The following is a 17,971-nucleotide window of genomic DNA, read 5'->3' on the forward strand; positions in this document are numbered from 1 at the left end:
GTGTTGCCTCTACTTTTATTACCTGTGTGCTCGATTTTCCAGTTTTAATAGTGCACTGATAGCAGCTTCAGGATTAATTTAGTCTGTACAAAAATAATTCCTCAAAACTTCAGCGATTCAATTATTTTGCACAAAATTCCATGAAAGTTCGCAACTCAAGACTCCTGGCATGGGTATAGGAACAGTTACTTTTTTAATGAATTACTTTTATACTCAATTTGAATTTTAAACTGAAACCATTTCAAGTAGAGAATTTAGGAGGCATGTTCTATGTTTGGGCACCGCGAAGGCAATGGAGTTTAGTTTCAAAGTATTTCCATATTTGGCGCAGCAACCCCATACCATTTAAAAATCAGTCCCTTTTTTCAGAGCAATACCATTTTTACAAGATACAAAACAGTGCCTTGAAATGTTTTGCACTATCATTCTTTCCAAACTGTGTATCTTAAAATCCAAAACTGTTGCAGAAATTTAGATAAATAAAATAATAGCCCTGATCCATTAAATATAGTTTTGCTTCCAGATGCTGGTTTACTTGCAGGTTCAGTTCTAAAGTAGAATTACAATAAAATGTATAACCAAATTGTTACAAATATACAGTAGCCCTGTCTCTAATGTATTTGGACACAAGGTTAATAGACATACACACACTCACCTCATTTCTGCAATTATATCCTTATGTAAGTTTTTTAATGAGACAAACATTTTGTTGCTATAATGGCCTTCAGAAGATGAAAAGATTATCTGTAAAAACTCTTTTATCATCTCCATTGTCCTTCTTTGAAATGAGGCAATCTCTTTTCCATAATTTTCATATTGTGCATCATCAAAAAACAAATCAATGAAGTCCATTAGCTGAAGGTCTGTACCATTTAAGTCCAGTACCTCTTCTTTAGTAGTGAGGTCAGAGAGCATGTTAAGCAGACTGTTCTGTAAAATCACGTGAGCAACATGAACATTATTCAGCTTTTCCCCACTAAGAAGATCAGCAACAAATGATATATCAATGTGATCTTCTTTAGAGCCATTTGTGAAGAGTTCCAAAAATTCAATGATACCTTTGATGATCAGTACTATGTCATCAGATGACTCTTCATTGGCCATAAGGACTAGTGCATTTATTATTCTAGAGACATTTTTATTAGTGTACTCGTGTAGCCAGTCTCTTGCAACTTCTTGAAAGTCCTCAAAGCTTCTTAGTAGAGTTTCTAGAGATGAAGAATTAAACTGCTTTAATAAACTAGCAAGTGCCAATGAAGAATTTTTTCTGGCTGCTGCACTTAGTAATTGAACTTCTTTGTCTATTACAGAAAGTAAGTTTGGAACACTAAAATTGACTAATAAATCTTGTATGCCTCTCTCTGTATCAAGCCAAAGGGCCTCAAAGTTACCAATCAAACTACTGTTTCTACTCAAAGCTGATAATGCCATAAGCACCATGTAAGTTTGGTTTCCAACAGGAGACAGTGTCAGCAAAGGCTGGACTGCAGAAAGAAAAGACAAGACATCTTCATTATCCAGCGCTCCAGAAATTTCATTGGCCATACTTTTTAAACGAGTAAGAAGAGTCTTTGGAACAGACATTCCTGTGCTTCTATCCAATTTTAGGGCATGATACAGATCTGCTAACTGTTCAAAAATAGCTTTGGCCATTGCCATCTCTGTTGATGTCATGTTGTTTAGTGTTTCTATGAGCTGTAAAGCAGCTTGTCTCTTCGGTGTGGAAGAGCAATAGACTGAGATGGTACTACTATTTCCAAAAGCCATAACATATACTGATAGCTTATTCCAAAACCCCATAAGCTGTTTCAGAGCCAAACTATTTATGTTGTGGATCTCAGAAAGCTTCAGAAGAATGGAGTTCCACTCTTTGAACTGATGAAAGAAGCAAGTCACTTTGTAAGTGATCTCCCTCAGATAATCTTCATTAAAACATAGGTCATGTCCCCCTGGAGTTGTCAGCTTGAACTTCTCAAGTACGTCAGCAATCGTGTTGTAAATAGACGAAAAATTTGTGTGTGTATTTAAGTTACAAGTCCTTAAAGCTGGGTCATTCTGAGGTGTTGCTGTTGTGAGGTTCCAGCAGATAACTGCAGTCAGACAACTCAAAGCCCTTGCAGATTCCTCAGGCATATCAGTTACTACTTCCAGTAACTCTAAAAGGCTATCTACTTTATTGGATAAATCTTCCTTGGTACTTATTGACATGTTTGCTTCCTGAGTTGATGTGAAAGTGTACACTTCAATTAGGGCATCAGTGATGTTTTTGTGAGCCAATCGCTGTATAAGACTAACACCATCAGGAAGAATGTAGAGCACCTGTAATATATCATCAAGCTCAGTCTCTTTAAATAATTGAGTGATTTGCCATAAGTTGGTCAAGTTCCAAGAATATGAATTGTTCTCAAAGGAATCTACCCAGCCTGTCAACTTGTCTAGAACAGAATTCTCAATGTACACAGTTTTGATATTTTTAAAGAAATGATGCAGGCTTTTCCTGACTTGTTTGAGTTGATCTATTAAGAATTCTAGATCTGCATTCTCAATGTTTTTCACCAAAGTTGCCATATGCTTTGGAAATCCTTTATCATCTGATCGTATCAGAAAATTGGTAAGGTTATGAGACTTTAAGATGTTTAGTGCCTTCCTTACTAGTTCCACATTGAGGTCTGCTGCTTTCATCCACGTATGCAGAGTTATGTTTTGCAAACTTTGCATATTATGAGGCAAGTTTGACATAAAGTAGCTAATCAGATGTTGAAAGGACTTCTTTAGGAAGCTCATAATTTTGTCTTGTGGAAGTGCTTCAAATGCATTTAGGAGATTTACAGTGTCCAGAAGAGATGAGCTGTTTTGTAGGGTTTCAGAAGTTATATTCTTCAGAAAAATTTGAATTCCTCTCAAAAGTGCTACTGAAGGAGGCTGGAGACTCTGAGGCAAATTAGGGACTTCACTTGAATTCTTGATGGCTCCAGTGATTAATTTAATGAAATACATCTGTTCTGAGTCAGATGTATATGGTGAGAATCTCATTAAGTCTTTGACAATTGACTGAATTTGGCCCCTTGACGCATTCAATAGAGTAAAAATAAAGTCACGAGTCTGTCCATCATCTTTTTCAGAAAACGTAGGAAGAACTTTTAAAATTTTTGCTAGAATGCTGAAATAAACATCTGCACAATGTGCATCAGAACCATTTAGTAAGCATGGAGGTTCTATGAGGTTAAAAGTCATGTTAACAATATCCAGGGTATTCTTTAAGCTAGTATCAGTCTCATTAATGCTTCCCAGAGATGTCAACAAAAATAAAACACGTTTTGCATTCTCAAGGTGGGAATAAGTGATGTATTTCTCACTGAGGTTACTGATAATATACATCCATCTATTACAACCCTCTAATACATTCACTATATTATCCGAGGTTAGAAGAGGATTAAGATGAGACAGAACACTTATCTGTGAAACATTTTTCTCCTTCAAAATATCTTCCAAAACTAACTTGGTAACATTCTGGAAAATCATCACACAAGACAATAGATCTTGATCTCGGGATATATTTTTAAGGAATCCAGCTGTCTCTCTTAGGTCAGTGAGAACAGTTCCAAATTCTTCTGTAGAAAGTGTTAGAATATCTGAAAGTGAATGCCCAATGAAATCTACATGTATATCTCTATATTCCACTTTAGAACTCAATGGAAGGAAAACATCAAACCAAGAATCCAAAAACTCCCTGCTAACGTTAACCTTCAATAGAGATTTCTGCAATTTGACAGTCACATTTTCCATTGTTTGAAAAGCTTCCTCTAAACTCTCTCTTTTAATTGAGCTGAGTGCATCAATTACATTGCTAAGTTTACTTATGAGACCACTTAGAGTCTCAAAGTCTTTCCATTCATTTAAGTTATAAGCTTCTGTTATTATTTTCAGTAGATGTATTGCTGATGTAGTTTCAGGATTGATTGTAAATGTTGCATTGCACAGTTCAGCATGGGTTAAATTTTCGAGGCCTTCAGAAAGGTGGTTCAGGCCATTCCGAAGATAACTGAAAAAATTTAAATCCAACCTTAGTATTTCAGACATTTCTTCCAAAATCTCTGTCCACATCTGAAGCCAGGTAGCAGTGCAATGCATGGCAAAAGGCACATTTAGCTCACTTTTGAAGTTTGATGTATTTGACAGAACTCTGACCAATGGGAGTACAAGTGAGTTATGAACATCTCCGGTTTGCCTCACAGAAGGAATGCTAGGCGTATACCAATCAGCACATTCATTATTTAACAAGCTTTCTGCAGAGACGTCAAAAAGTTGTCTCAAATACTGAAAGGCAGTTGTCTGAAGCTCTGTGTCTGAAAATATAGTTTTAAGGCTCCCCAGAGTACTGTATACCACTTCTATCTCTTGTTTCCCTTTCTGTGCTAGGGACTGGGCCTGGAGCGCTACGTAGTTGTAAACTGTTGCTAACTTTTCACAGAGAGGTTTCTGGGTGAGACCCTGGAGGAGATGTATAGCTTCAGACAGAAACTGAAAAACCTCACTCATGTTTTGGAAATCATGCTGAATTAGAGTAGATGAAATGTCTTCTGAGATCTTCTGGAAGAATGTTAGCACAGAATTATTACTCTGGATACTTAACTGATCAATGTTTTGGAAGACAAAGAAAAGCATTTGAATAAGTGAGGCTGCATTACTGTCCCCTATCTCTGGGATGCTTTGGTAGAAATCAGACACAATTTTCCCTACATCTTGTACTTTGGACACAGAAGTTGTATTTGAGACTAGAACAGAAGAGACATTTCTCATAGCATGAATGGTGCTGAGAGCGGTAGTGAAATGTTCTTGAGTCAACACTCCAACCTCATAGAGATTCCTTATGAATTTTTCACTGAAGTTGTTTACATAATCTATGTCAAGAAAACTCAATTCAGGCCATTCTGTAAGAATTTTCTGGAAGAATTGCAAACTTTTATTAAGGACTTTTTGATTTTCCTGAAGAGAAGATATTATAATTTTAGATAAGAACATCTGCAGCATCTCTATTGCTTCCACTGGACTTCTATGGTCACGTTGATCCAAGACCTTTTTTACTACTTGCCAAAATACTTCCAGCTGCTCACTCTGCCAGAGCCTTGCAAGAAGTTGATAATTCTCTAGTAGTTCATTATTGAGTTCAGAAAATATATGAACATCTGTAGCATCTGCCTTCATATTGGCAGAAGTGTTAAGCCACATAATTGCATTATTCAAGGCTATTTCTGTTAGGGACTGTAAGTTTTGGAGGCTTGAAGAGGCTGAAGAACCAGGCATCAACATTTCTTGTATGAATTCTGCAAGTTGTAGAATGAAGACCGACTCCTCCTCCTCAAGAACCTGTATGTTCTTTTCCCTCTTCAAAAGCTCTTTGACAGATGTCAAGATCCTGTAACATTAATGGAGATTTTTTTCAAATTAGTCATCTATTGGAAAGTTACATCGCAAATCAGTTTTATGTAATGGTTGATCAACCATTTACTAGAACATAGCTATATTTACATCTTAAAATTGTGTTTGTAGAATGTATTTCATATAGACAAAGCACATTTTGCGCAATAGTGAAACAATTAAAAAGACCATAATTGTAATACATTAACGGACAATCGCATGCTATTTTAAAAAGCATGAAAAAACAGTGATTAGAAAGTCACGACACATAAGTCCTCTAAATACAGTTGAGGCTAGGTGGCTGTGTTAAGAGCACCTACTTCTACTGGCAAAGTTGGCAGAATCAAACATCTGCAGTTCAAGGAATTTGTATATTCTGCTGATGAAGCCAGCAAAGCCTTGAAGCTCTACAGACTGATTAGCTTGATATCAAGGACCTTACAAGTACAAAAGGTAGAAAAATGTGTTTTATTTTCTTTTTGAAGAAAGTGAAAGTTTTCAAGGTTTTTGAAATATATATATACAGATATATATAGTCAAAACGTATTTATATAGTCAAAACATATTTATTTATTATATATATATATATATATAAATAAATAAATAAATAAAACCAGTTCTCCTTACAAGGTTGGTTTAAAAGAGCTAAGGTTTGGACTCAACAATCAAGGAATGTTGGGATCAGAGGGTCTCAAGACATGGAGCTCCAACTCAGGAAACTTATAAATTCCGTGAACAGAGCCAATAGAAATTATATGGTTTCCATACCAGCAGAGTAGCTACACCACACCAGGCACCAGTTTATAGGTACTGTCTTACTGCCACAATCCCCATTTCTCACCTTGCTTTACTGACATTTTTATACAGCTGGACAAGTGCATTTGTTCCGGTGTGGCTGATTATGTGACCTGATCATGCTCCCAATAAATTCTATGGCAAAACTCTCTCATGGTCTTCAATGGGAGCAGAATTCAGTCCTATTTCTATGCATCTAACAAAACAGACCATGTACCATCACTTTTAAGCAAACTCCTCATTCAAATCATTAGGGAGTCCTCCTTAACTACCAAGGGTACAAGACAGGCCATCGGATGAGCAATGTGGTTCAGTTGTGGAAGCAGCCTTAAATTCTAGAATTTACATACTACTGAGTGCTCATCCTCTTTTGCACTTATGCTAATTCTGTCTATTCCACAGGTTAAGAAATAAGTCAACATTTAGCAGCCATACAGAGCAAGAAAACTGCATAATGTGAAACTAGGTTCACAGACTGTGGAACATAATTTAGCTAATGCTTATCTATGCCCCTTAATTACTATGACTAGGTTTACAGATACCACCAGGCAGGTAATTTAAAATTTATTTTTCACAATTAAGTGTGCCATTAATGTATTTAGAATCACAGAAATGCACTGGCTGCCCTGAATCAGCTCCCTGATGGAAATGTTATGTAACAGTGTTGATTAAATGGATTCTACTGTATTGTTCAAGTAGACATTATAGCCCTGACAATAATGCAAGCAACTTAGTGGAGGGCGAGGGCAGGCGGGGGAGAGAGAGACTCCAATATAATAGTACATTAGAGTCTTCCAAGAGCCTATTACACTGGTTACCTGTGGTAATACGCAGGCTGCAGAGAGCTGTTCTATTAAAGCTTTTGAATAAGGGCCACAAATATATAACCTTCTGTGATCCTACATAGGATAAAAGAACAGGAGTACTTGTGGCACCTTAGAGACTAACTACATTTGTTAGTCTCTAAGGTGCCACAAGTACTCCTGTTCTTTTTGAGGATACAGACTAACACAGCTGCTACCCTGAAACCTACATAGGATAGTATTTCTTACTGGTCACATGTAGAAATGCTAACCATCTCCTTAAGATGACAAAAATAATCTAATTTAACATTACAAAATAGCTAAAATACAGGGGGGAAAAAAAAACCAACATGCTGTTCTGGAAAACAGTTGAGGGAAGCATTGAAATTGAATTAGTTTAACTTACCTGGACCATGAAATGAATGGAGAATTCGTTAAGTTTTGCAGAAATGCTATGTAACTATCAATGATGGCCTTCAGATTGAGCTTTTGTCCAGAACAAAGAGATGCTTCAGTATCATCTGCAGAGAAAATACATCTTATTTTAAATTATAAAATGTATCATGCATTGTCTTGGCAGTATACGACTAGATGCAGGCTGTCATGGAGCAGAGAGAAGCAAAGTGAACTCTGTTCCATAGGGGCCCTATCCAAATCCCACTGAAGTCATTGAAAAGATTCTCACTGAGTTCAGCAGTTAGATCAGAAGAGAAGAGGATTACAGCTACATTCTGTGATACTCCTACAGAAATCCAGAAATTACATTCTTTAAAGAAGAAAAAATATGACACTTTATAAGGGCAATTTGATACCACGCAGTATTGAATGGTTTAAAGGACTGCGATAGAGGGTCAATAAATATCAGACCTGCATAAAACATTCCAGTGATAGCCATCACAGAAAGAAATGAAGATATATTTTGAATTAAATACCAAGTGCAAAGCTACTGTAAAATGAAGATTGATTTTTATTATAGAAATATGTCTTGAATGTCTCCCACCAGCCAGGGGAAAGGAATTCAGCAGTAACCTTTCATTTCTTAGCACTTTTAAAAAAAAATACCATCGTGAAATTCACAAGCATGCCCTGGTTATCCTGTAGTGCACCACAGCTTCCACCACTCTGAATTCCATGCAATCAATTATCTTGCTTTGTGGGATATGTTCAGGTCATACCAGTTCATATCATAAGGAGGATTTTTTTAAAAAAATCCAATCATTTAATACTTATTTTGGGGTCAAATTCTCTCAACGGCCTGTTTAGCGTCAGGGTATTCAGTGCTTATTTCTAAGCTCTGTTTTTGTTAGAGCTTTGCATTTCAATTGAGAGACACTGATTAACAACTATTTTGAAAATGTGTCAATGGGCTGAGCAGACAGTGTCTTTCAAAATGTGTGCCAACATGGATGGTGAATTGAGGTGAAGGAACAATGGGGTGGGGGAACTGAAGGAAGCAGGTGCCTGATATTAGAGTGCTTGGCACTATCTTGAGCACTTTCAAAATCTAACACTGGAAATGCTGCAGATCTAACTGCTTTACTACAAATAGTAACTAAAGCATTCACAGGATGGGTCAGACTCAGAAACAGATTTCCTGCCCAACAAAAATTTTCAAAAATTTCAAAACGCTTTTCTGCTCCATGCCAAGACAAAACCAAGATCTACTAGGGAAAAAAATAATTATGAGAAACAAGGGAAGCACTCCCACCCCAGAACTGCCAAGAGCCAATTGATCAAGTTGGATGTGGGAAGGAGACCCAAGTTCAAGTCCTACCTGCTTCAGAACAGGAACTTGGAACCTGGGTCTCACCCATGCCCTGGGCTACCGGCTATTCAGAGATCTCAGTCTCCCTCTGACCAGAAATTCCATTCAGGTATTGAGAAACCTTCCTGAAGGTATCGCCGAATCAGTATATTACGACAAAAAACTGTTTTGTTGAAAGATTCCCACACAGCTTTAAATCACCCCTGATCTACACTGAGGTAAGAGAGTGCAGAATCAGACCCTGTATGTTCTGGGTTTTTCCTCAGCTAGCAGTTTAACCACTGCTTTAATCATAAGAGTGGCAGTTTTCTTGAAAATAGAAATGTACCCGTAATGAAACTGCCTGTTTCTTTTTGGAGTACTGTACTGTGAGAAGCATACAGAACCATTAGAAGCAAAGAATTTGTTGTGGCAATAACTAGTTTTTACTTACTTGAGTGACCTCTGGTGAAACCTTCTTCATTGTTCACATATTGAGCTATCTCACATGTTCTCCTAACAAATGTTGTTAAGTCCTTCCAATACGGGTCCTCCTCAAAAGCAAACCATATTTCTTCAAGTGTATGAATAACCCTGAAATGATCAAGGACCCAGAAGGCAGATATACCATGATCAGAATGTTGATTTTTGGAAGTAAAATCACTGGGATCAGCACACATGGTTCTGCTGTATGCTTAGAGCTAAATCCTGCTGTTTTACTTGTACTAGCTGTCCTACTGACTTCAGAGCAACTATCACAGGAGTCAGGCAAGCAGAGCTCATGGCCAGCTCCTGCTCCAACTGGCATCAAGGGCAAAACTCCCATTGATGTCCGTGTGAGCAGAACTGGGAGGCTGGCCCTTAGTGCCACACAAGTTGTTGATCAGATGGAAAAAGCACAATGAATTCAAGAAATACTAACAACTAGTTTATCTCAAAACGTGGCAGTCTAAAACTGTTCCAATCTGGGAGGGAAGTGCATCTTCCCGATTATAAATACCTACTTTGTATTAATCATCCACCACTTTGTCATTAAAAAAAGAGAAACTATAGCCAACATTCCTGTGTGTCCTGCATAAAAACAGCACTTTGTAAAGCCAACTGCGGTGGCACATGGGCCCTCTCTCTTAGTTACGCTCTATCACCAGGGTCATGCTGTAATTATCTGTGAGGCTGATGCTCTAATGAGAGAAGCAAACAAAACACCCCAGTCAATTTCTAATTCATTTAGAAACATGTAGGGGGAGAAAAATCAATTTTCTGACAAATGGAAAAGGACAAAAATGAGACAGTAATAAATTATCTAATATCTAAAGGCTAGTACAAACAATGGGCTTGTTCCTGCTGCCATTTAAATCAATGGGCTTTCTGGCAGTGACGTCAATGGAATTAGGTTTGGGCCTAATGAAGACTTAAAAAATAAACCAAGCTTCTCTATAGAACAGTTTGATGCTGCAAATACTTATGCACAGGAGTATCTTCATGCACAAGTGTAATCCCATCAATGGATGGGATGTTACATTCTTAAGTATCTGCAAGACCGTGCTCTAAGAAAATACCTCTCAGTATCCATGTAGTATACATGTAACTGTATTTTAACAATGTTAGGCCTAGATTTAACTTTTGAGAGGAAATATAAAATCACTTCATATTTAAGCAAGTTTTCTTGATACAGGGCTGGATTCTGATCTCATTTACATTGATTCCACATTGGTGTAACTCCACTGAGGTCAATGGAGTTTCTCCCCAATTTAGATTAATGGGAGAGAGAATACAATCAGGCCCTTTGTATATATATATAAAAAAAGTATGAGTGATTACAATGAGTGGAGTAGCTGCTCCTGACAAGAGCGGAAGTAGACATCCTCCCCAGATAGAGTCTTTGTGCTCAGCAACTGATTAATTTTACAGTAAGCAGCACTATTTTCAGTGAGCTGCTGTTCTATTTCTTGCCATCCCAAATATTCTTCCATTATTGAATCTGGCAGGCTCTGTTCTCCACGAAGTACTTTCTGCAAAAGTAGGACCTTTGAAAATAAAGAAAGCAATAGTTTGTATGCAGTAAGCTATTAAAGGGGAAGATGCTTTTTTGAGACTTGGGCCCTGTCTCGTACACTAATGTATCTTCATTGACTTCAGTAGAACTATTCCCAGTTTATATAGGTGTAGGTGAGATTGAGAGATGAGAATCAGGTCCTCAGTCTGTTCTCCTTCTGGATGTCCTGGCAAGGTGGCTCATCCAAATTGTCACGGACACACAAGATACACACAGGGGTTGTATGCGTATTACCACAATAATATTATAAATAGTTTAATTTATTGAAAGTACTTTCCTACTCCAAGCCATTCTGACAGTACAAAACGAAGTAAACCGAGGATGCACTTCAAGTCTTAAATTACAAAAAGAAGAAAAAGATATTCATAAATACTTACAGACTCCTTTACTGACTGGATTTGGTTGCTTAATTTGAAAGTCTCATTTGGATAGTTGTGGTGGCAAAAGAACCCCGCTAAAATGTCTCTGACTTTTAAGTCCTGTGGAAGCTGAACAGCTTTCTCAAACATGGTGAGCAGATGCTGGCATGTACAGGACATGTTACTCATCACGATCTAAAATGCAATTAACACAAGTACTGTGAAAATGAAATAAGTGTAATGAGGTTGATTTAATTCAACCCTAGCCATACCACTCCAAGACTATAACATCTAAAATAAAAACAAAACTAAACTAAGGCCAACAAACAGAATGGTGAACCACTTATTTTAGCAAGCACGATCTATACCAGGAACAAAAAGGAACCATTTTTAACCTGTGGATTTTATGCACATTGTTTAAAGACTATGAATAAGTAATGACTTACCTGTTTTAACTCCAAAAAGAGTGTTTCAATGTCTAGATGCATGAGCCCATCTCTTTTAATAAAGGGCTTCATTTTTTCCAGATTATGTACAATTTCTGTAAGACATGTATACATTTTTTTCAGGAAAAGGAAATATTTATCCCTGTGACTCTAAATGTGCAGTTCTTTGATGTGCTATAAAAGAGACAAACCTACCTTCTGGAATATGAATGAACCATGGCATAATGAAATTGTAATACCCCTATTAATGTAATAATGTAAGTATAATACCCCTATGTAGGCCCAATTATGTGTATTGATAGGGAAAGCACAAGAAGCCTTTGCAGAAGGTGTATACAACTGCACTCTTTGCACTCACAGAAAGAAGGGACTCTTGGTTAGCATTCACACTAAGCATTTTGGGAGGGAATGAGTCCAAGGCTCTGCTTCCTGCGTGTCTTAAATCCAGCCAGCACTGCTGCCTATGTGTGGCTGGAACACATACCCAGCACCTCTATGGCATGGTAGACATGCTCTCCTGGAGCTCTCGGAGACATTGTGCAATGCCTGCTAGGGTGGCGAAGCTCCCAAGCCTCTATGCTAGCTGCAACACTGGATCTGTACTACCCAAGGGTCCTCCAACATTCAGTGATCCTCCTGGGGCCAGCCGCTCTGGCTTCCAGACCTCTTTATAATACTGGAGCTTTACAAAGTGACCCCAATACAGCCAAAAACTGGGATCTGAATGTCCATATTTCACAGTGCAGTAGGCCACAAAAAGCAGTTGCATTCAGATTCCATTCCCTGCAGTTCTCTTCTCTGACACAAGTTACATTGGTACAGCTCCACTGACTTAAATGGAGTTCCCGTGATTTATACTGGTGCAAGGGGAGCATTGGACTGTCTGACAACTGCTTTGATTATGAATATTGCGTACAGGGGAAGATGCATTACTGATGGGCATTTAGCCACCAAGCTTTCGTGAAATATTAGTTCCCTAAGCACCTCTTAGAGCTGTGCCCTTACATGTGTTCTTCTCAAAGAAGCGACAGCCTTTCCTACCTCTTAGAGAAGTTAATTCTCCAAATCGTCAGATGGTATAAACAACATAGCTCTATCAATATCAGTGCAGCTACACCAATTTACGTCGGGATCTGGCCTAAAATATTTCAAATTAATGCACCTGAAAAAAAAAAAAAGACTACGGGCATGACCCTGAATTTCTTGGAGGCTTGGGGTTCACAAGTCAGTCAGGACTATTACTACAACTATAAGTTGTTTTTATTATCAAAGCGCCTACGAACCTGAGTCAACTATGACATAGACATAGAATATCAGGGTTGGAAGGGAACTCAGGAAGTCATCTAGTTCAACCCCCTGCTCAAAGCAGGACCAATCCCCAGACAGATTTTTGCCCCAGATCCCTAAATGGCTCCCTCAAGGATTGAACTCACAACCCAGGACAAGGACCCTATTGTGCTGGGAGTACAATACAGAACAAAAAAAGACTGTTCCTGCCCTAAAGAATTTATATTCACAGCTTGCAAAAGCCAATTAGCAATGGTTTTAAATTAGTTTATGGGCCTAATCCTGATATTACTTACAATACATCAGTTTTACACTGGTTTCCCTCCACTGACTTCAGTGGAGTTATCCTGATTGATAGTGGTGTAACTGAATTTAGAAATATAAAGTGCCTGATTCTGAATTAAATGTTGTGTCTTAAAATTGTGCTTCTACTTTGAAAAGTGATTATGTAAAGAAAGCATTTTTTTCCTCGCCAGGTCTGCTCCCTGTTGTGTGCTCAGAGTCACGTTCCCTGTCTTTAGTGGCTAAAATACATTTTCACTGCTTTTTTCCCCCCACAGAGCCAACAGAGCTAAACTGACTTGGATTATACTTTTTTCTTGTGCATGAGCAAGAGAGCAGGGTACTGAATTTCAATTACAGGCCCATCAGCTACAAACCCAGTAATGGTAACAGTAATAGAGATATCACTGATGCTATAATTTGAAGAAATAGCCACTATTATCACTGAGGGCATAATATGACCTGTAAAACCTTTATATCTGATAATAGTGCACAAGAAGGAAACTCTTGACTCTGGGAGTCTTCCTTGATTTTGCAAACACTTTTATATGTAAACTGAGCATATGTGATTTGGAAGTCATTGAGACAATATAATTATACATATTTTACAGTCATTTTTCAGAGTAGAACTGCACTTCAACGACACTGAAAGTTGATTAATTAATGTAGCACTTAAAACTGACTAATGTAGAGTCATCTGAAAATACAAAAAAATCCGACATAGCTATTTACAATCATAAAAGAAATACTCTAAATTTGAAATGTTCTCACGTGGGCAGTATGGGCAATAAGAAACAGTTATCAGATATAGCCCACTGACAGGGAAAAGACTTATAAAACAATAGAGATGGGCCTGAGACACAAAGATCAGAGCCGAATCCAGATCTAAACTCCCCATATGTGTTCATTTCAAAGGTTTTGGTACAGCTACACAGGCAGAGACCCAGCCACAGATCTTCGACCAGGATCCAGATCAAAACACAAAATTATGATCAAGTACAGGGTTGTTCAGATCTGGAGATCTTGTTCAGATCCACTTTTGTAGGAGACAGAACATATTTTATAAAATTACTATTATACACATCTTCATGAATTCAATCCTTGAAAAACAGAACATATAGTACTACATAGGCATGTGTTCATCAGGATGAAAGCAGACTACTGATAGAGCTATACTGTTACTTGTTTGCTAAACTTGTAGAATGAAAATGTGTGTGTATACATATACATACACACTGTGCTTTATCAATAAGAGGAATGAAGTTTGAAAAGCTCTAGAGACACTGGAAATATATTAGCGTGGAATGTATTACACAGTCAGAATGCTTTGCTAGAGGTGGAATGCTATTGATAAATGCCAGGGCCGTCATTTGAGAGCTGTTGAAAAGTAACTACAGTGCAGATTTACCTTTAGTGAAATATAAATTTTGGATTATTACATTCCTTATAGCTCCATCTACGAGAAGCAGTCTCTTCATAATAGGCCATTGAGGCAACTTCTGCAGTTTCTCCAGATACAGAGTTCTGTAGGCAAAAAGAATGATGAAAATAGAATGGAAAGTTCAACATGACACCAAGAAGGATGCAGTACAGAATGACTATTTTTGTAGTGTATTCATCTTCATATCATGTATTGTGTTTGCAGATATGATACATCTTGATTTTAGTAAGGCTTTGGACACAGTTCCATAAAAATCTAGGGAAATGGGGTCTAAATGAAACTATAAGGTGGGTGCACAGCTATTTGAAAGACAGTACTCAAAGAGTAACTGTCAGTGGTTCACTGTCAAACTTGGAGGACTTATCTTGGGAAGCCCAGCAGGGCTCTAGCCTGGGTCAGGCACTAGTCAGTATTTTAGTTAATGACTTGGATAATAGGATGGAGAGTAAGCTAATAAAATTTTCAGGTGACCCTAAGCTGGGAGGGGTTGCAAGTACTGTGGGAGATAGGATTAGAATTCAAAAAAGCTTGACACATTGGAGACTTGGTCTGAGATCAATCAGATGAAATTCAATAAAGACAAGGGTAAAGTGCTACACTTAGAAAGGAAATCAAATGCACAACAACAAAATGGAGCAGAAGTACTGATGAAAGATCTGGGGATTATAGTGGATCACAAATTTTATATGAGCCAACAATCTGATGCCGTTGCAAAAAACACAAATATAATTCTGGGATGTATTAACAGACGTGTCATATGGGTTTAAATTACTTTTCACATTTATTAAAGAGTAGAGGTGTTACTATTACAGCAGGTTTAATCCCAAAGCCATCCTTCCTCCTTTTTAGAACATTCAGGGGATGACATTTTCCACAAGATATATTTTACTACATAGGTGTTCATGGTATTTTAAATGAAACACTTCTGCACATGGGGATCTTCAAGAGGCAGTGGTGGCAGCTCCCCAAGGGGGATTATGGGACAGAACGTATGGTTGATACCTTCCAAGTTCTATACCCAGTTCTATCAAATGGCTTTATATGCCACTCAAACAATTTAGTGATGAAGTAGGTAAATATCAGTATCCCCAATTTATAAGAAGGGAAAGTGTGGTGCAGATTTAAGTTAGCCATGTTCACACACCAACAATGTCAGATGCAGAACTACAATATCTCTCTCTTCATTCCTCATCTTGTGCTTTATCTAAATACCATAGTGCCCCTCAGGCAAATTTAGCCTTCTGAGCCTCAGTTTCCCCAATCCATAAAATCTGGGAACCACTACTTATTTACCTACCTTTCTATGGCTGCAGACACATTAACTCCTGTATAGTATATTTTTAAATTTTGCCTTTGGAAAGCAGTATTGCTCCCATTTTACAGATGGGGAAACCAGGTTCCTAAAGCATCTGTCACAGGTAACTTAGCAGGGTTGTATTTTAGCTTGTGCCGTGAATTAGAACTCTTGAAATCAATGAGCTATCAATTCTTTACAGAGCTGCAAGCTTCTGTTCACATGCGATCCGATGTTTTGAGAATTGTAGGCATCCCTAAAACACCAAGGTGGATTTCAACTAGCCCAGTGACTGATTGCTAATAGGATAATTCTATTGGACTGGAAAAATAGGAAATAATATATGTATATTAAAATATTAAGTATTTGCAGTGTTGCATGCACTACTCAAGAATCTCAGAATAAGTATTATTCCTTTTATTCTTAAACGTGCATAACTATAACAAGAGATTTAGAGCCTGATCCTGCATTCGCTTATGTGCATGAATAATCTCTCACGTGAGTCTATGGAACTACTTGTTTGAATAAGATTACTTGTTTGTGTTTGCTGGTATTTGTACTTGCATATGTTATTGGGTATAGTTTTAAAGATCCAGGCCTCAATTCAGCAAAGCACTTAAGCACATGCTTCAGTATCATTAATTTCAGGAAGTGCCTAAGTGTTTTGCTAAATCTGTTTTTAGGTGCACTCTTTGGATTTCATGCATTTTCTTTTTTCAGCAGGGGGGTGCAATTTCGGATTCTTAATAGTTTGAGAGTATATAATGGCTCAGATAAAAATTAACAACTAAAAAAACAACCCTCACAACACCTCTAAAGACACCCAAATAAAACAAAATCAGTGCTTGAAGATTCATTGAAATGCTAACATGAATATTCAAGCTAATTGCAGCTTTAGATGGTAAATGTCAGAATGAATTCCTTTGCCTCATGATCGCATTCAGGCTACAGAATGATACATTCTGTGGTGTTTTAGCAAATCCATAAGTCTCAGCAACTTTAAGGGAGGAAAAGAAAAAGTTTTGCACTTTTGGAATTTACCTTTCAGTTCAAGAAAGAAAGAAAAAAAAAAATGAGTCTCTCCCAGGGTTCTTAAATGGCCTTGTCACAAGGTAGCTGGTCTCTGTGTAGACTGAGCCAAGCTGCCCTGGAGTGGAGTAGGTGAGCCTAATCCAGTTAGTTAAAGAGGCTGGGCTACACCTGGGCCTATAAAGGGCTGCTACTGTGCAGCTAGGGACAGGCAGAGACCTGGGGAGCAAAGCTATGCTGGAGTGGAGCTAACTTAGGGTTACCATCCGTCCGTATTTCCCTGGACATGTCCGGCTTTTGCGTCTCTAAATAGCCGTCCGGGAGGAATTGGTAACAAGGTTAAAATGTCCGGGGAGGTTTTCTCCCTCCCTCCCTTCCATGCAGAGTGTGGCTGCTGATTGGGCGGCTAAGCCGATTGACCCACTCCCATTGGCCTCCAGCAGCCAGAGCCCTCCCCTGCTCCCCCCTCCCTCTCTCTGTAGTCCTGTGTAGCACACAAACCGACCCACGTGGAGCCAGAATGGTAAGAGGAGTGGGGGGGCAGTCAGGGAGCGGGGGAGTGTTGGATGGGTCCCCAGCCTCCACCTGCCATCCCCCCTCTGCGCATCCCCCCCTCCGTGGGTCCCCCCTCCCTGTCTGCCTCTCCCTTGTCTCCGTGTACTGCCAGAGCCAGCAGCAACTGCTGTCTGCTGCCCCCGGGTCCTAGTGCCCCCATCCACTAATGGGAAGACAGGCTGCCCTTACCCTGCCCTTCCACCCTAGCCCTGAGCCTCTCCAACACCCCAAACCCCCCAGCCCCAGCCCTCATCCCCACACACCCTAATCCTCTGCTCCATCCCTGAGCCCCCTCCTGCATCATGAACCCCTCATCCCCAGACCCACAGCCCTCACCCCTGCATCCCCTCCTATCCCCAAACTCCCTCCCAATCCCCATCCCCCTTCCCACACACCCCCTCCTGCCCTCAAACTTCCTCCCAAAGCCTGCACCCTCTCCCTTTGCCCCGCCTCTCACCCCCA

The 17,971-nt window shown here is 38.9% G+C and overlaps 1 protein-coding gene across 1 annotated transcript in view; it reads right to left on the reverse strand.

Annotated features, from left to right (window-relative positions):
• Positions 1-17,971, reverse strand: part of ABCA13 (ATP binding cassette subfamily A member 13) — a 281,687-nt gene that overhangs the window by 207,902 nt on the left and 55,814 nt on the right. Inside the window, exons 11-17 of the mRNA XM_054018854.1 lie at positions 14,599-14,714; positions 11,622-11,716; positions 11,194-11,370; positions 10,582-10,787; positions 9,215-9,354; positions 7,423-7,537; positions 656-5,416 (exon numbers count right to left, since the gene is read on the reverse strand). Of these exons, the coding sequence (XP_053874829.1) occupies positions 656-5,416; positions 7,423-7,537; positions 9,215-9,354; positions 10,582-10,787; positions 11,194-11,370; positions 11,622-11,716; positions 14,599-14,714 (5,610 nt within the window). The remainder of the gene's footprint in view (positions 1-655; positions 5,417-7,422; positions 7,538-9,214; positions 9,355-10,581; positions 10,788-11,193; positions 11,371-11,621; positions 11,717-14,598; positions 14,715-17,971) is intronic.

Source organism: Malaclemys terrapin, chromosome 2, assembly GCF_027887155.1.
Source record: "Malaclemys terrapin pileata isolate rMalTer1 chromosome 2, rMalTer1.hap1, whole genome shotgun sequence".
NCBI classification, from domain to species: domain Eukaryota; kingdom Metazoa; phylum Chordata; order Testudines; family Emydidae; genus Malaclemys; species Malaclemys terrapin.